General features: G+C 61.2%; 1 protein-coding gene across 2 annotated transcripts in view; it reads left to right on the plus strand.

The window, feature by feature from the left end:
- Positions 1 to 16,358, plus strand: part of PPP1R37 (protein phosphatase 1 regulatory subunit 37) — a 41,422-nt gene extending 25,064 nt beyond the window's left edge. Inside the window, exons 2-13 of one of the 2 annotated variants that reach the window (XM_079908093.1) lie at positions 9,305 to 9,402; positions 10,140 to 10,185; positions 10,414 to 10,514; positions 11,208 to 11,327; positions 11,791 to 11,941; positions 12,033 to 12,188; positions 13,373 to 13,485; positions 14,146 to 14,287; positions 14,386 to 14,552; positions 14,666 to 15,395; positions 15,729 to 15,819; positions 15,913 to 16,358. In XM_079908093.1, coding sequence (XP_079764219.1) covers positions 9,305 to 9,402; positions 10,140 to 10,185; positions 10,414 to 10,514; positions 11,208 to 11,327; positions 11,791 to 11,941; positions 12,033 to 12,188; positions 13,373 to 13,485; positions 14,146 to 14,287; positions 14,386 to 14,552; positions 14,666 to 15,395; positions 15,729 to 15,811 — 1,907 coding nt within the window. In that variant the 3' untranslated portion in view covers positions 15,812 to 15,819; positions 15,913 to 16,358. Of the gene's footprint in view, positions 1 to 9,304; positions 9,403 to 10,139; positions 10,186 to 10,413; positions 10,515 to 11,207; positions 11,328 to 11,790; positions 11,942 to 12,032; positions 12,189 to 13,372; positions 13,486 to 14,145; positions 14,288 to 14,385; positions 14,553 to 14,665; positions 15,396 to 15,728 lie in introns of both variants that reach the window. The other variant, XM_079908092.1, reaches the window with a different exon arrangement.
- Positions 16,359 to 18,640: the final 2,282 nt, after the last annotated feature.

Consider the following 18,640-nt stretch of genomic DNA (forward strand, 5'->3'; position numbering starts at 1 on the left):
CAGCTGCACACCTAAGGTAGGCGCTTCCTCAAATACAGGGAAGGGGCTGAGAGTGCCTCCCCCACCCTCGAAAAGTGACCAGTGCCACAGTGAAGAATGACGGCCGCATCCCAGGGTTCTCATGGCAGTGACCTTGGAGGCGGCCATGGACAGCGGTGAACAGGTGGTGCGATGCCTGGTCTCCTGGGGTCTCTGGATGTTCACAGTTGGGTGCTGGGTGCTCCATGGCATCCTTCTGTGGCTGCCCACCAGTCCTTGGTACCCGTGGCCTGGCCGAGTGAAGTACCCCCGTGAGAAATGCCTGGTCGTGAGAAGCCTCTGAGGGCCCCGCACACTCTGATTCTGTGCCCAGGGCAACACGGGTCAGGGAATGAGGAAGAGCCGCACGTCGGCAGCATGAGACACGTGGCTCTGCAGAGACAGGGGCCGCAGAGCCTCATGTCTGCGGCGGCGGTGGGACCCCCGCCCACAGCTTTGTGGGTGCTCCCTGCCTCCTCCCTACTTGGGGCCCAGGAGCCCTTGCGTTGCTCTGCCTCTGTCCTGCCCCCGCCCCACCTTTGGGGCGGCCCAGGCCGTGGGAGGGATGTGTGTGGCGTTGCGGGAGTGCAGGAAGCATCCGGGCCCCTGAAGGGGATGTCTGGAAGTGGCTACTCTGGGCTAAGCAGGCCCATCTGTGACCTCATCATACGCGCACCCTCACTGCCTGAGTAGGGGGCGCCGAGAGAGAAGGAGTCTTCCCTGAGCTCACCCGGCTGGCCTGGGCAGAGCTGGGGACTCAACTGCCTGTCCTTCTGACTTCAAGGACCCACCGCCTGCCCCAGCCTCTGCCTTCATTTGCTCTGTCAGCAAATGGTCAGCACCTGCTGTGCACCCAGTGTGTGCCCTTCTGGGGTTGCTTCAGTGAACGAAAGCAGTGACATCCTTGCCCTCCTTGCAGCATAAGCACACACAGATCCTAAAGCTTTCTGTTGGTCGTGAGTAGTGCCGCACGGAATGAAGCCGGGTACAGGGATGGACAAGGACACACACAGAGTGAAGCCGGGTACAGGGATGGACAAGGACACACACAGAGTGAGGCCGGGTACAGGGATGGACAAGGACACACACAGAGTGAGGCCGGGTACAGGGATGGACAAGGACACACACAGAGTGAGGCCGGGTACAGGGATGGACAAGGACACACACAGAGTGAGGCCGGGTACAGGGATGGACAAGGACACACACAGAGTGAGGCCGGGTACAGGGATGGACAAGGACAAAGGGGGCTGTTTTCTGTAGGGTGGTAGGGGAAGGCCTCCGAGGAGGCAGTGTTGGAGCAGAGACCTGCAGGCAGGGAGGGAGAGGAGACCATGAGGATATAAGGTAGAAGAGTGCTCTGAGCAGAGGCGCAGCAGGTGCAAAGGCCCTGAGGCCTTATATCCAGGTGGCTCTGTCACTGATGAAGATCGGGTGGGGACCTTGACTACTGTAGCCCCTGAGCCGGGTCTGCCCTCGCACCTCTAGGAAGACACCCCCAGTCCATGCTCAGCGGCTGAGGCCTCCATGGGTGGCCTCCCCCAGCCTCCTTGCCAACCCCCTCCTCTCACATACCCTGGACCCTCCCAGTCCTGCAGCTCACCACCCAGACGCACAGTGCAGTCTCTGCTTCTGTACTTTGTCCACAAAGCTCCCTCTGCCCAGGATGCCTCTCCCCCTTTTCTGTCTCACTCTTCAAGACCTTCTCTGGGAGACGTTTCCAGATGCTCTCTTCCCAGCAGATCCCAGCCGGCCTGTCCTCCATGCCTCCGTGATCCCTCCTCACTCCCTCTCACGGCTGGTGATGCTGCGTTGCGAATGCTTCTGGGTTTGTCTCCTTGTCCACACGGGGGCTCTGGGATAGGGCCAGCATGTGGGGGAATTGGTGGCTGCTTACTAGGGGACTTTGGGGGAGGGAAGAAGGCTGTCCCACACCTGCACTTCTCACCTGAAGCCACCGGTACCTGTGGATGTCCTATGGAGACCCGGTCTCAGCAGGTGCTGTGGGGAAACCCCGGAGGGCGTCCCTGCTCAGGGCAGGACTGGCTCTCCAGTCCCCAGAAACCACAAAGAGAAAGACGGATCCCTCTGGCAACCTCCCTGTCCTTCTGTTAGAGAAGGCTGCGTTTCTGCTGCCCACCAGACCCCTGTGTCCAGCCTGAAGCTGAGGGGCCTGAGGACCGCAGGGCACCAGCGTCAGACGGGAACAGTCCTGGCTTTGACACCCCACCCCTCCCAGCTGCATGACCCTAGGAGGCCAGTTAGCATCCCCAGAGGTGTCCTCCTCTGTGCATTGATAGGGAGTGCGCTCGGGGTATCTCTGCTCTGCGGGACTCTGATGAGGATTAAAGATCCAGCCACAGGGTGCCCGGCAGGATGACTGGTAGGGAGTCGGGGTGAAATAACGAGCACCTTGCACCTTTCTATACCGGGAGCGCTCTGAATTTGAGAGCCTGCCTCACAGAATGAGTAGTTTCTGGCCGGGTCTGGGCCTTGGCGTCCCTCTCGCCTTTCTCCGGGCCTCCTTGGTCTTCTGCACGTGGAGCAGGCCCCCACGCCCACCCCCCGCCCTGCAAGGTCAAGAGGGCTCAGTGTACCTTTGAGGCCTGGGACGCTGGCCGGATGAGAGCTCCTCCATCTGTCCGTCACTCCTTCGCCCTATCCTGGTGCCCTCTCTGTGCCTGGCCCTGGTCGGGGCAATGCTGGGGACACGCATGGACCACAACCCCGGGGCTCCCAGTCCAGTGGGGGGAGACAGACTGGTCCCTTAGACAGTGACAGTTCAGTGTGGGCAGGGCTGAGGTGGGGGAGCCCAGAGGAGGGGTCATGGAGGGCTCCCTAGAGAAGGGGACCCTTGAGCCGAGGGTTGAAGTCAGAGTGTGATGCGTAGGAGGAGGGAGGGAATGAGGTGTGATGAAGCACTGGGCCTGCACTGGGAGGAAAGGGAAGAGGGGGGTGAGGCTAGAGCACAGTGCCCGGTGCGGGGGGGGGAGGGTCCCGTTCATGGACAAGGCTCTTAGCTCAGTCCGTAGCCCTCACAGCGCCCTTCGAGGGCCTCCCTGGGTCGTCTGCATGCCCCCCTCCGCAGATGAGAAGCCCTGAAGGGCAGGGCACCCGGTCAGAGCCTCCCTGTCCTCCTAGTGCCAGCGCAGAGCTTGGCATGCAGTCGGCCTCGGGCGATATTTACTGATGAATAGCAAGACGGTGTCTAAGTTGGCATCCTGGATTAGAAGCCTGACTCCAAGGGGCTGAAGCCGAAAGGGGGAATTTATTGGCTTATGGATCTGAGGAGCCTTGAATAGTTTCACTTCAGGCCTCGCTGGATCCAGGGTCTCAGACAGCGTCGTCCGTCGGGACTCTGTCTCTCTTCACCTCTGAGGTCACCTTTCCTGTGAGTCGGCTTTGTTCTCGGGAGGTTCTCTCGTGTTGGTGGCTGCCAGGGTGGCTGCCAGCAGCTCCAGAAGTGGGAGGCGACCTCAGCGACCCCTGCGGGCAGAGAGCTCTTATTTCCCGATAGTTCCAGCACAGGCCCTGGGAGGGGCTGTGGCTGGCCCTACACGGGTCAGCCACTGTGACAGGGGCTTTGGGAGGACAGTGGGGAGTGGAGGTAACATGGACGCCCCCCCCTGGGGTCCTGGGATGGCGTCACGAGGGAGGTGGTGGGACCAGTGCCCGTCTACCCAGGGAAGCAGGAGGCGAAGCGGGCCGGTTGGTGCTTTCACAGGCCAGGGCAGCCTCACCACAGGGGCAGGTGTGCGCCTGACGCGCCGTCTGCCTGGGGGACTGCTGGGGGTGTGGGCTTTAGCTCCCAGCTTCCATGTGCCTTTTCAGCACTGGCCTGGTCCCCTCTGAAGGTGTGAACCCAAGCGGCCTGGGTAGGGCAGGACTGTGTTCCACAGACAAGAGCCTGGGGAGTCCTGCAGGAAAGAGCCTGGAGAGCCGGGGTCCTGGGGTCCACATGGGCCTGGTCGCCCACTTGCCACGAGACTCTCAGTTTCCACTGTCAGGTGGGGTGACGGCGATGGTGCCCTTCCCTCTTGGGGAAGGAAGGGCGTGACAGAGCCTCCCAGGGTAGGCTCTGCTGATGCAGTGGCCAGGCCCTGGGGAGTGAAGGCCACCTGCGGTTAGCTAATGGAGGGGGTTAGAACCCAGGCCTGGCTCTGGGCCGCCCAGCAGCTTCTGCCTCGCTCGTCACCTCTGGTGTGCCCAGTCCTGGCGGCCTCCCTGTTAGGGGACCCAGTGGGCTCCCCCTCCCCAACCCTGCTCTCCTACAGATTCAGTCCTCCCTAGACCTCACGTAGTTCCTGGCGCTGCTCTGCACCAGCCCCGGTGGCCCCTGTCTCAGGCTGAGAGCAAAGTCCTTCCTGAGGCCGTGTCCCCGTCGCCTCCCGCCTCCGCCTCCTGCCACGCTGGCCTCCTGGTGCCCGGGATCCTGCCAAGCCTGTTCCCACCCTGTCACACTTCCCCTCCCAGGGGCCACTGCCACCGCTGTATTTGTATCTGTCTCATGCGTGTCTCCAACTAGCTGTTGAAGCCCCAGCAGTGAGAGTTAGCCCCCTACCCCCTTGTCCCCACTCCGTCCCCACCCCCCACTGTTGCTTCCTGGTTTTTGACTCCCACTTGAATGAGTACCAGCTCCAGGCTGGCAGGGGTGGCCTGAGTCATCGCCCCCTGGTGCCCAACCTGTCCTTGCATCTTGTGGGTGCCTTTGCACCTGTGTGCAAAGGAGAGACAGACTTTTCTGCCTGTCACCTGATGCCTGGCCTCAGGTTTCTGTCTGTCCCTTTGTGAGGGCAGGTGGGAGGGGGAGCAGTCTCCGCTTGCCCCACAGCCTCTTCCTGGGAGACCGGTACCCGCTGCACACAGCAGCGTCCCTCCCCAGGGCTCAAGCCTTCGTCTTGGCCCCGGCCCCTGCCTCCCGCTCAGGCCTGTCAAGGTAATGTGAGAATGAAGCCGTGTTCCAGTTACAGAGCAAGACAGGTCTGGGTGTGCTTTCCAGTACTGCCGCTCCTGGCTCCGTGGCCTTGGACAGACGGCTTGCCCGCTCTGCACTTGCTTCCCTCTATTACGAAATGGAGACAGAGCTGCCAGTTTCGTAGGATCGCGCAGCTGGCTGAATGAAACTGTGCGTAGGAAGTGCTCAGAGTGGTGTCTTAACACGGAGTAAGTGCCTGATACCTGGGAGTGGTGACCACGGCCACCACCATCGTCATCTTTTTCTCAAGCTCTGTCTCCTGTTGAGTCAGGCCCCGCACTGGGTAGCTACTTGGCGGTGCCCTCACGTCCCTTATCTCCTGAGACCCTACAGATGTCCCTTTCAGAGAGGGAAAGAGGTTGTTGAGAATGTTTATCACGGTCTCACCGGGACAAGGATTGGAATGCAGGTCCTCTTATTCAAAGCCGTGACCTTGGCACATCTCAGCCCGTGCTCTCAGCCCGTGCTCTCAACCGTGCAATGAGATGCCCCGTCTCCGGTGGGCAGCGTGAGATGCTGCCCGGGGAGGGCCTTCCCAAAGTCGAGCTCGCAGAGCACGGGAGGGAGGAGCCAGGATCCAAGCCCCCTGACTTCGGGCTGGAGTGGGGCCCTCACCACTTTGCAGCCCCGCCCTCTGGAACCTGGCCCCAGAGCTCCGACTCGGGCCTCCCAGCCCGGCCCAACCCTAGTGTCCAGCCAGCACACCGCATGGGCGGCCCTCCTCCTCCCCAGCTCACCGCCCGCACGCTGAATCCTCAGGGTAGACCGGGCACACGTGCATGTCTGTGGGTGCCGAGCTGCAGCCTGGAGGGCCGGGCCCCATGCTTTGGAGCCACTGCGGCCTGGGAGAGCGGCCCATTGACTCGCCGCAGCCTGTGCGGTTCGCTTAAGGCTGGACAAGTCGAGGGCGGATGACCTGAGGTAGAGGTCTTGATGATTTCGTCACAACATCACAAATGAGCAAGTGTGTGGCGGCCGGGGCTGAGCCAGCCGGCCTGGGCCAGCCCTGCCAGCTTGTACAGTGCTTGGGTGGCGCCTGGCGCGGCGGAAGTGCTGTCTCGATGCTCCACGTTATTTCTCCGAACCACCTGTACTGCCGTTCCCTTACCATTTTTTTTTAATTGGTTCATTTAAAAAATTTGAATATGTTTCATCTCATTCATTGCCAAGTGATGGTTTTGATGTGATAGTTCTTTCTTCTTGGTATATGAATGAAACACACACATACGTAATGATTACTGCGAGGTTCTTCCCGACCCACCTGACACTCACGTGTGCCCACTGGTGACGGGCCAGGCCTGGGGACGTGCTCGTGATGCTGTTGGGGAAATCAAGGCAGGGTTGGGGTGCCTGCAGGCTGCCGAGCCCACGCCACAGTGCACCGACTGAACCCCCGCTTCTGTTCCTTTAGTGCCTTTCCCTAGTGCTGTCCCCACCTTGAACATGTGTCTCAGCATCAGAGGAAAGTGACAAGATGCACTTGTCATTCTTGTCTCCAGTTGCCCTGGGCCTTGGACCCCCATGTCTCTGAGTATGTCCATCTTTCCCACCCCCTGCTCTCAGCTTCCCCTGCTGTACATGAGTGGGCAGATGCAGCCTCCCCGAACCCTGGCTGTGACCTTGTGTGAGGCTATGCCTGCATCCAAACCCCATGGGCGCCTGGCTGAAGGGGTGGCTGGATGGCACCTGTGGCTGGTATGGAGGTGGCAAGGTCAGAGACACTGGGCCCTGAACTCACCAGGAGGCTCGTCAGAACAAAGACCGACCCACTGGGCAGGATCCCAGGGGACTTCAGGAGCTGAAAGTCCTAGGCGGTCAGGGAGGGCTTCCTGGAGGAAGGGATGTCAGAGCTGAACACCTAAAGGACCAGCTGCAGTTTGAGAGATTGCTTAGGTCTCTTATTCCCTGTAGACTGTCGAGGACAGCGGTCCCCAACCTTTTTGGCACCAGGGACTGGTTTCGTGGAAGACACTTTTTCCACGGACCGGAGGTGGAGCGGGTGGGGGTTATGGTGCAGGCGGTAATGCGGGTGATGGGGAGCAGCAGATGAAGCTCACTCGCTGGCCCGCTGCTCACCTCCTGCTATGCGGCCCGGTTCCTAAACAGGCCGTGGAACGGTAGCGTTCCGTGGCCCGGGAGTTGGGGACCCCTGGTCTAGGACACCGAGAACTGCTAGTGACGACCCCATGTGTACCCAGTACCCTACTTCATCCGCATCTGACATGAGCAGGCCAACCCCACCTTGGCCTGGGGGCCTTTACTGAAGGGAGTGTGTCTCTTTGGCCATCTGATAAAACCTGTGTGCCCTTTCTTGGAGTGATGATTTTTAAAGGCAAAAAGTAGGATTACAAAGGATATCAGTTAAAATACAGTTTATTAAATATTTAAAAAATCGTGATCTAGTAATTATGCCATTCCTTGTTGACACCTGAAATAACAGGATGTAGCAGCAGCTCGAATGACTTCCAAAGTAGTGATGAGCATTCAGAATCTACAAAAACTGTTACGTGATGTGAAAACACCTGCCATTTCTATTGAGGACAGAGTCCCAGGGTCTGCTAAACAATATTTCTTTTTTCTCTCTTTTTTGTGCTGTGTTAGTAAGAAGGAAATGCTGAATTTCATTTCAGTTCAGTTAGTGCAAATAAAAAGGCAGTTTTTCCCCACTCAAGTTCATGGACCCCCTGGGGGTCAGTGGCCCCTGCTTGGCTGGACTCCCTGAGGCAGCTGCAGGCCAGCTCCTGTTCCCCCGCCCGCCCCCAAGAGCTGGGAGCCACCAGGCACACGATTGCACGTCAGAGAGCTCCCTTGCTAGGCCTGCGGGGGGGCAGCTGACACTGGGGAAGGCTGCTGATCACCTATAGCTTCACCCAGGCTCCACCCCGCCTGCTTCCACCCAAGAAGGAAGAGAGGGGCAGAGGACCGGGCCTGCCCTCTGGGAAGCCTGGGGCCTCTGTCGGCTTCTTTCTTCCAGCAGCCCCACCCAACACAGTGGAGAGAGTTCTAGAGCAAATATTTGACTCTGCCTTTTACCAGCTGCCTGACCCCAGGGAGGCAGCTTTCCTTCCCTGGAAGACAGGGTGCTGCTTGATGAGGTCGGGGCATACGGCCCCCGGCCAGAGCAGTGGCCGGAGGGAGCATCCTCTCAGAGATGCTTGCCCAGAAGCTCAGCAGGGGCTCCCGCTGGCCCATCTGCTGCTCGGCTGGCCCTGAGAGCTTTCTGCTCCCAGGCCTGACCCTGTCCCTCCCCTGCTCAGAGCCTTTTCTTCCTGCCCTCCTGGTTGCCCCAGCACAAAATCCAAGCTCTTATAGCCAAAAACTGAAAAGAATACAGGTATCTTTTCACCTGGCGAATGGATAAACAAAATGCATACATCTGACAGTTACTACGTAGCACTACAAAGGGACCGAAACTCAAAATTGTTATGTTCCAGAAAGAAGCTGGCCGCCAGAGGTCACATACTGTTTACCACCATTTTTGTGAAACGTCCAAAAAAGGCAAATCTGTGCAAAGGCCAGCCTTACTTTCCACGTGGTGACAGGCCCTGAGCTTCCCGAGGACAGGGCTGTGCCGTTGTAGGGTTTGGGCTGCATCCCCTTGTTCATTTCGGGAGCCACTGCCTGTAACCATGGGGCACCAGGGCCGTGTCAGGGACTCTGACGGCTGCCATATCCCTGGGACAGGAAGCCCCGTCCTGAGTACCGTCCAGGAATATTTCGCTGTTGAGGGAGCGGGGAGTCTGAGAAGCCACGTGGCATGTCAGTTACGAGCTGAGTTCCGGCTCCACCGCTTAGCAGCTGTGTGGCCCTGGGCAAGGCGCTTCACTTTTCTGAGCTCCACTTCCTTATAAGGTCGAAGTGTGGATTCATGCTCTCATTCAAAAACAAACCCGCACAGATCAAAACACCTGCTCTGGGCCTGGCGCTGTGCTGGATGGTGTTGGGGACACAGTGGTGACCAAGACAGCCCCAGCCCTGCCCTTCTGGGACTCGCAGTCTAGAGGGGGAGACAGCTGCCAAGTAGAAAAATGGCATGATAGTAGTTGTGTAATGTTCACGTGAAGGTGTTTGGGGAGCCTTGGGGAGTTGGGGAGGGTGGCGCTGGCTTGGTTTGGGGCCATCCGGGGACACCTCCCCAGAGCAGCAGTCACAGCGAGGCACCTCAAGGCAGGACTGAGCTCAGTGGGTTGCTGGAAGGAAGGTTTATCGTGGAGGGGGAGGGGGAGGGGGGATGGCACAGGCCAGTGGGCGGGAGTGGGGGAAAGAGACCCAGGGGTGTGGGAAGTCACAGGCCTGGGTCCTCTCTGCCTGCAGCCCAGAACGTGACCGTGGATGAGGTCCTCGGTGCCTACAAGCAGGCCTGCCAGAAGCTAAGCTGCAGGCAGATCCCCAAGCTCCTCAGGCAGCTCCAGGTAATGCCGCGTGCGGGGGGCGTGGCGGGTACCCTCCCCCCGCCCCCCAGCCCCCTCCGGGCAAGAGAGGGTGTACAGAGCACTCCCCCCGCCCCGAGCCTGGTCGGCCAGCCAGGGGACTGTAAAAGTAATCGGGCTCTTCCTGAATGTTTAAGCAGTACAGAATTATGTGAAGTAGGAAGTTACTTGTCAAGAATCTTCCACTCCCCAAAGCAATTCTCTTCCCCAGGGGAAAAGCCACGTATACCAAATTTAAAAGTCTGAATGACAAAAGTAATGTATATTCTCTGACTTGAAAAAAAAGTTAAAATACTACAGATATAAAAAGCAAAACCTGTTTCTCACTTCTTGCCCACGTCCCATGCCCCAGGAGTCCCCGCTGGTGACAGCTCGGGGTTTTCGTCCCCTGGACTTTCTGTGCCTTTATAAATAGAGAACGAGTCACTATCTAGAGGTACACAGACGCGAGGGCAGGTTCCGTTTTTATATGACGAGGGTGTTGCTGTACGCCTGGCCTGCTCGCCCCCAGCCGTCTCTCACAGGTGCCTTTCCTGCCACCTGTCCAGCCTGGTCGTGCTGGTAAAGCACTGCCTCAGTGCCTTCCCTCTGGATGGCTCATTCCAGAATGTTCCAAGGTTGCTTGTTTCAGAGCCCCGGCTGCCCCACTCTCAGGGAGGTCCAGCCTGGCGCCTGCAGGTGTCCTCCTGCCTTAACCACCATCCACTCTGCTTTCCCAGGAGTTCACGGACCTCGGGCACCGTATCGACTGTCTGGACCTGAAAGGTGTGTGTCTGGACGGGGCCGGGACCCCTTGGGTAGCGAGCAGGGAGGTGTGGGTGCCCTTCCTGAGGTGAGGCAGGTGCTGCGAGCCGTGGGGAGGGGCAAAGGACCTTTCCTCCCCCGCTTGGCCCGGAGCCCGTGTCTCCACCCAGCCCCTCAACCCACACGCAAGTGTACACGCACAAGGGCACTCGTAGACGTGCACGCACACGGCGCTCTGTATCGTCCCAGGTGAGAAGCTCGACTACAAGACCTGCGAGGCCCTGGAAGAGGTCTTCAAGAGGCTGCAGTTCAAGGTCGTGGATCTGGAGCAGACGAACCTGGACGAAGATGTGAGCAGCCTGCCACTGCCCATACCCACTCCCTGAGCTCCCTGCCTCTTAGAGGTTTGGGGGGAGGGCATGGCAGGAGGAGGGAACCCCCTTGGACCAAGGCTGGGCGGGACCTCTTGAGGGACAAGACTGGGGAGATGTCCACTGTGGCCAGAGTGAGCGGGGGATGTTGGACTGTGTGTGAGGCCCAGAGAAGGGTCTCACAGACCCACCCCAAAGGCAGGGGTTTGTAAGCAAGGGAGAGACTTGGGGAGCCAAGCCGGAGGGGAGGTGTATGACCACCAGGAAGGAGCCTTTCCAGGAACGCGTGCCCCCCCGCCCGCTGAGAATCACAGTGCCTGCAGGGGAGAGAGTTTAAGAAACATTCTGAAAGCAGCCCCCCTGTTTATGCCCAGGTGTCCTCACCTCCCCAGGTCCGGAGGCCACCAGGAGCCCGGGGGAGGGCTCCTGGAGACCTGAGGCCCAGGGACGGCAGAGGCCTGTCCTGGTCACCCAGCACATCACTTAGACCGCTCTGGGGGGCGAGTAAGAGGAAGCAGACCGGCTGCAGCAGGACAGGGGAAGGGTTGGTTGCCGGAACCCAGAGGTGCCAGAGCAGCACCAGGGCTCTCCCGCCCCCAGTCGCTCAGCCCCTGCCTCCTGGCTTCCCCGGGCAGCCGCACCCTGAGGCTGAGCCCCGCTGTCTCTGCCCAGGGTGCCTCAGCCCTCTTCGACATGATCGAGTACTACGAGTCGGCCACCCACCTCAACATCTCCTTCAACAAGCACATCGGCACCCGGGGCTGGCAGGCCGCCGCCCACATGATGCGCAAGGTGGGTGCCCCCTACCCATTCCCTCTCCAGGGCCCCCAACCTGTAGGGCCTGGGTCCACGAGCCGTCAGAGGGTGCTGGGCCCCAGCCTGCAGGCCAGTGAGGAGGCAGTGCCAAGAGGCACCCTGCTCCAGGCCCGCCCCGGCCCCTTCTCCCCCTTCAGGCGTTTCCCCTCCTCCTCCACTTGCCTATAACGTGTCCCTTGGAGGCGGCTGTGGTCACCATTCCCGTTTCACTCACATACGGGGCGTCTCTGCCACACACGAGTCAGCGAGCTCAGCTGTCACCAGCACTGCCTCGCTCACCCCCGCGGCCCCAGGCTGGCCTTCCCTCACCAGCCAGTGTCCCCAGCCACAAAACCAGGTGGCCCTGCTGCTCCCGGGGATACTGGGACGTAGGGCGGGAGGTCCCCCGGAGCGGGGAGGGCCGGGGCCAGCCTGACCCAGCCCCACACCTGCCACGCAGACAAGCTGCCTGCAGTACCTGGACGCCCGCAACACGCCCCTGCTGGACCACGCGGCGCCCTTCGTGGCGCGTGCCCTGCGCATCCGCAGCAGCCTGGCGGTGCTACACCTGGAGAATGCCAGCCTGTCAGGGCGGCCCCTCATGCTGCTCGGTGAGCCCCAGGGCGGTGTGCTGGTGGGCTCGGGCTGTTGGCCGGGTCCCCTGGGCCTGGCCAGTCACAGTACCCTCCCCTTCTCCCCCAGCCACGGCCCTGAAGATGAACATGACTCTGCGGGAGCTGTACCTGGCCGACAACAAGCTCAATGGCCTGCAGGACTCGGCCCAGCTGGGCAACCTGCTCAAGTTCAACTGCTCCCTGCAGATCCTGGACCTCCGTAACAACCACGTACTGGACTCAGGTGTGTGCGAGGGCCGCGCGCCCCCACCCAACCCCAGTCGCCCAGCACCCACTGTGTGCCCAGCCGGGTGCTCGTGGTACGAGAAGCACAGTAGTGGCCGAGATAGTCCCAGCCCTGCCCTCGTGGTGACGCCTCAGACCGGGCTGGGCTGTGGGAGCCCAGGGCAGGTGTCTGACCCAGTCTGGGGATCAGGGAGGAATCCTGGAGGAGGGAACAGCTCAGCGCTTCCTTCAGGATGAGGTGGGGTATTGAGCAGATAATTGAAATAATTCAATCTGGGGAAAGTGCCCTGGAGGAAACAAGGATGTTGGGATAAAGGGTCAACTGAAAGCTGTTTAAGGTGTGCAGGAAGGGGCCTCTGGGCGGTAATGAGGAGGCTGGGGTGGAACCAGCCGTTTTAAAAGCCTAGGCAGAGAATCCAGGCAGAGGGAGTAGCAAGTGCAAAGGCCCTGAGGTGGGAAAGAGCTTCGATATTAGCTATCTGGGTGGGGGGAAGAGCCCTGGTGAGCCAGGAGGTGAGTGAGAAGCGAAGAGGGAGTAGTCAGCAAGGCCTTGCCAGCGGGAGGAATTTGATTTCGTCCCTGTTCACCGTCGAGCAGAGTCCCCTGGCCTCAGTGTGGACAGGGTTGCGGGAGAGGGTGCAGAGTGGGACAGTGAGGACAGTGCCCTCCGGCAGGGCAGCTGGGCCCGGACACTACGTGTACTGAGCACCTCCCACGCGCGGGGCCTGTCGGCTCGGGGTTCACAGCCGTGAGTGCGGCAGGGGTCTCTGCCCTCCGGAGAGACAAAGCCAAGATATCTTAATGGACTGCTGAGTCTGTCGGATGGTGAAACGTGCTCTGGAGAAAAAGAAAGCAGTGATGGCGGGCTGAGCTGTCTGCCGAGGTTAGGCTGACCGGGATTGTCCCGTGAGAGGGGGAAGGTTTGAGCAGAGATCTGAAACAGATGGTGGAGGCCTTCATCAGGGTGTCCAGAGGAGGAACGTTCCCGGCCCAGGAGTCGGGGAGCTGTGTGTGCCAGGCCCAAGGCAGGGCGGGCAGTAGCAGGAGGTGTCAGGGCCAGAGCCTGTGGGGCCGGGCAGGCTGGGGCAGGGGCTTCTGAGTGCTGGTGGGGTGGCTCCCGGGCCAGTGTCCCCCGGGGGGATTCCCCGGCCACAGACAGGACTTGCCCACGGGCCTCCCTAGGTCTGGCCTACATCTGCGAGGGCCTCAAGGAGCAGAGGAAGGGGCTGGCGACCCTGGTGCTGTGGAACAACCAGCTCACGCACACGGGCATGGCCTTCCTGGGCATGACGCTGGTGAGTCGGCCGGAGAGGGGAGGGGGCAGCGCGGTCCGGCCCAGCACCTGTCCCACCCCCGGCTCTCGCCATCTTCCGGCTGTCGCGGCTCCCCGTCCTGCTCGTCCTGCCAGTTCAGGAACCTGCTGTCTTCCTCCAGCCCTGTTTGGTCTTTGCTTCTGCTTCTGCACCCTCTTTCCCTTGAGGAAAGTAGCCCTTCTTTCATTGTCTCTCTGCATCCAGCACCATAGCCTGGTACAACGCTTTGTACGAGGTGAAAATGTTTTGCATAGAAAGTTAGCATTTCTGGAAGCCATCAGGAAGTCTTAAATCTTTCCGTTATGTGGTATTTAAAGCCAGCCCACAGGGTACAGAGACTCAGACCCAGGTTGAGAATTATCCACGGTCAGGCCTGTGCCCAGAGTCCTTGGGCTGCTGGCGAGGGCAGAGGCTGGGCCCGGGCTGTGGGGACAGGGGCCTGGCTGGATGCTCAGAGGGCTGCCGAGTGGACGGGGCAGCTGGCTCTTGGGAGACTTCTGAGTACACGAGGGATTTGGCCCGAAGCGGGAACGTGCCGGTGTTCGGACTGGGGCGCCCTGCCGAGGAGAGAGCGTGTGCGTTTGCCTCGTTCCTGACTGGCCTCCTGGGCCTTTCCTGGCTCTCGGGCGCCGCTCCCTCCAGCCGCACACACACAGCCTGGAGACGCTGAACCTGGGCCACAACCCCATTGGGAACGAGGGCGTGCGGAACCTCAAGAACGGCCTCATCGGCAACCGCAGCGTGCTGCGCCTCGGCCTGGCCTCCACCAAGCTCACGTGCGAGGGTAGGGCGCGGGGCCGGGCGCGGGAGGCGGGCTGGCCAGGCCGGGGGGCGGCCAGCCGGGTGTGGGCCCGTGGCCAGCCCCTGCGGTCCCCCTCCCAGGCGCGGTGGCGGTGGCGGAGTTCATCGCCGAGAGCCCCCGCCTCCTGAGACTGGACCTTCGGGAGAACGAGATCAAGACGGGCGGGCTCATGGCACTGTCGTTGGCCCTCAAGGTGAACCACTCTCTGCTGCGCCTGGACCTTGACCGCGAACCCAAGAAGGAGGCGGTGAGTGCGCTCTTCCCTGCGGGCGGGTGGGGGGCTGGCTGGCCTGGGGGCAGCCCCAGGACCCGCTGGGTGCGGGCCACTCAGAGCCCGAGCCAGGCCCGCTCTGTCCACAGGTGAAGAGCTTCATTGAGACGCAGAAGGCGCTGCTCGCTGAGATCCAGAACGGCTGCAGGCGCAACTTCGCGCTGGCGCGGGAGGAGCAGGGGCAGTGCCTGCAGCCGTCGGCCTCCATGGCCGAGATCGCTGTCTCTGAGCCCCAGCCAGACGCCGGCGCGCCCGCGGAGGAGCCTGCCACCGAGGCGCAGGAGAACGGGGGCCCCGGCCCCGGCGCCGGGCCGGACTCGGACTCAGACTCAGACTCCGAGGGGGAGGATGGGGAGGAGGAGGATGGGGACAGGGCTGAGGCCCCCTGCCCCGCCCTGGTGCCCCCCACGGACTCCCTGGGCCCTGGGGACAGGAGCCCCCCAGGCTGCCCCTCCTCCCCCACCGAGCAGCGCATTTCCGTGTCCAGCCCGGGCCGGGGCCACAAAGTGTTTGTGGTGACCCGGGTGGAGAGTCCACCCGAGAGGGCAGAGCCTCCTGTGCCACCCGCCTCTCCTTCCCCACCTGCCCCTCCTCGTCCTCCATCCCCACCTGCCGTATCCTTCCTGCCCACCTCACCTGCCCGGACGCCAGCTGAGGCCGTCAGCACTCGGGACCCAGGGTCGTCTGAGCCTCAGCCGGAGCCGCCCCAGTCAGGGCCACCGCTGCCCAACGGCCTGAAGCCCGAGTTCGCTCTCGCACTGCCCCCGGAGCCGCCCCCAGGGCCCGAGGCCAAGGTGGGCAGCTGTGGCCTGGAACACGGTGAGAGGACCTCTGGGGCCGGGTGACTGGGGCCCCTGTGTGCTGTGTGTGACCCCGGCCGAGCACCTGCTTGTTGGTGTGCCTCGGTTTCCCCCTCTTTAAAGTGGCCCTTGAAGGGGCAGGGACAAGCGGGGCTTGATCCTCAGTCCCCGCCTCACTTCCCTCGGATCCCGGGGAGCTCCTTGGGGGCGGGGCACGCAAGTTCTGTTGACTCTGTCTGATGGTCTCATTGGTACCTAGGCCTGTGCTCCCCTGCGGCTCTAGCTGAGGCAGGGCTGGTACCCCCCAGCCCACCCGCCTGACTGGAGGCCGCCCACCCTTCTTCTCGTGCAGAGCTGAGCTGCTCCAAGAACGAGAAGGAGCTCGAGGACCTGCTTCTGGAGGCCAGTCAGGAATCTGGGCAGGAGACACTGTGACACCTGAGGTGCGGTGAGGGCCTGGGGCCCCGGGAGCTGGGGAGCCAGTGACGGAGCGCCTGGCTCTGACAGGCGCCCCCCTGCGATCTCTTCTCCCTAAGTTCCCTTCTTCCGGTCCGTCTTTGAAGAGCTGAGGCCAGAGCCATGAGAATCTGCTCACCCTCACCCCCAGCCTTCCTGAGGCCTGGGACCCCAGGGGGTGGGGGGCCTTCCTGGGGACCCCTGCCCCCCACAGCAACACTACACGGGGTGCAGGAGCTGCAGGGAGCGGCCCCCCCCGCCCTGACTTAAGCACTTCTATTTATGTGTCTGACACTTGAAGACTGGGCTGGGGGTGGATGGGAGGAGGACGCGGGGGAGGAGTGGATACCGGCCACAGGGCTGGGCACGTTTCCCCAGGGCTCCATGTGGCCAGGCTTGCCCCCGGTAGAGGTCAGGAGTCCTAGGTGGTGGCGGGATGATCCCCTGGTGGCCCCGGGCACAGGACCAGGCAGGAGGCATGGCTTGGGAGGGGCGGTGAGTGATGGTGGTGGTTGGAATTTGTAGAGCAGCCCCAGGCGGGGTGAGGGCCTGGGCTGGGGTGGGTGGGGGAGATCAGAGGATCAGAGCTTTCTTTTTCTTAAGTGCAATAAATCTATCAGGGAGCTGGGGTGGGGAGCAGCCAGGGCTTGGAGACCCTGCTGTCCGGGCCACTCGAGGCTGTGCCCTGAGAGGCACTACAGCCCAGGGTGGGGGAGGCGCGGGTGTGGGGTGGGGGGCGGTGGGGGGGAGGGCTGCTCCTGTCGGTGCAGGTCTGCTCACACCTTTTCTAATAAACCAGAGCTGGGTTCCCCACTGGCCTGCTCTCTGCTTGTGCTGATCCTGGGCTCCCCCTGCGGGGGTTCTGGCACAGAGACGGGGAGGGCAGGGGCCAGGTGGGTCGTGGCCGCGGAACATCTGCTGGGGCGCGTGAGGATGGGCCCCACAGGAGAGGCGGGACAGGCAGGCCCCTTCTTGGCGCGCGCACCCACACTCCTGTGTCTGACACAGCTGGCCATCCCGTGTATGATCCCACTTCCACTTCCCTCTCTTCAGAGAAAACAGCCTCCAAATACCTTCCAGCTTCAGGTCCAGCTTCTCAGGATGGTGGACCTGGCACGCGGGTCCAGAGGTCATTTCTCTGCCCGGTCGCCTGTGGTCCAAGGAGGACAGACACCAGCCTGTCGCCGGCAGCCCTAGATGTTCAGGCAGGAGGGCACTCTGCCCCGGAGCCTGGCCGGTCGCCTGCAGGCGCCGAGGTGCGCCCAGAGGGCTCTTGGGCATTTCTGGGAAATCTGAGTTTCATCCTTCAGAAAAGGCGAGAACCACTTACGGGGAAGGCCTTTGTGCCCACTCCTCCCCTGCATGGGAGGCCGGCCCGGGGTGGGTGGAGACGCGGTGGAAAGGTTATGAGAATCACAGCGTTGCCGATTGGGAGCCCGTTTGGTTCCAGCACAAACCCCGGAATCTTCTACCGCAGCTACCTGGGTGTCTGGGATGAACACCTTTCCTGTTTAGGCCACTTTCTGTTCGCTCTTCAGTCACCGACAGCTCCGGTGTCCTGACCGCTCCTTAAGGCAGCCACATTTGGGGCTCCCTCTCATCTGGGTGAGGGGCTGGGGGAAGCCACCCACGTCAGCCAGTGGCACCCGCCCCACTGGCAGCCAGGGAGACACCCGCACAGTGTCATCCTCCGGCTGGCGCAGCTGTGCCCAGGTGTGAGGTGGGTGTGGAATGAGCCCCTCCAGGGTGCCCTGCCTCCTGCCCAAGTCTTCTTGGGGAGACTGGGGAGTGCGAGGTTTGCTTCAAGATGCTGAGAAACCGCAGTCCTTTGCCAGGTTGGGGTCTGTCAGTACAGTCCCCTAAGAATCTCGGTAGGCCTTTGGTCGCATCTAGCCATTGCTCAGGAATCGACCGAGGTGGGGGCTTTTGGCCCTTACGGCGGTGTTGGTTGCTTGCCCATCCCCTTTGCTCTCTGCCTCCACCTGCAGGCCAGGTGATCAACAGATGGCTGAAGGGAGGGGCGGGGAGGGTGCCTCCCCATCCTGTGGTGCCTGGGAGGGCCTGGGGTCCTGTTCCCAGCCTTGTCCCCGCCCTTCACTCTAGCTTGTGGTGAGGAATTCGGCCTTTTCCACTGTTCGTTCAGGGTTGAATTGTGCCCACCTCCCCACCCACCAAAGATACGTGAAGTCCTAATCCTCAGTACTGCAGGATGGGACTTTTCTTTGGAAATAGTGTCTTTATCGAGGTAATCAAGTTAAAAATGAGGTTATAGAGTACCCCAATCCAGTATGAAAAGGGGGAATTTGGAGACAGTGACAGAACAGATATGCTCAAAGGAAAGACGTGAGAACACAGAAGACCTTGGGAGGATGGAGGGCTTATGATGCAACCCCAAGTCAAGGACGCCAAAGACGCCAGCAAAGCACCGGAAGCTGGAAGAGGCAAGAAAGGGTTCCCTTATGGGTTTCCGCGGCCGTGTGGCCCTGACAACTCCTTGATTTTGGACTTCTGACTTCCAGAGCTGTGAGAAAATAAATTTCTGTTGTTCCAAGCTGCCCAGTTTGTGGAACTTTGTTACAGCAGCCCCAGGAGACTAATAGACCAATTCTGCAATGCTCTGATTTTCCGACCTTTTAGGGGTCTTGGATCATGGAGTTAGATCCCTTCGGCCGAGTATTTTCTTACCTTTGCCTTCAGCCATCCAGGTATCGCCCAAGCTAGACGCTGTACCACATCTTAGATCTCGATGCCCTAACATGGGAGATGTTTGTTTTCCTGCATGTGGGTGTTCTGGGTGACAGGCACCTT

Source organism: Stenella coeruleoalba, assembly GCF_951394435.1.
Source record: "Stenella coeruleoalba genome assembly, chromosome: 20".
Classification (NCBI taxonomy): domain Eukaryota; kingdom Metazoa; phylum Chordata; class Mammalia; order Artiodactyla; family Delphinidae; genus Stenella; species Stenella coeruleoalba.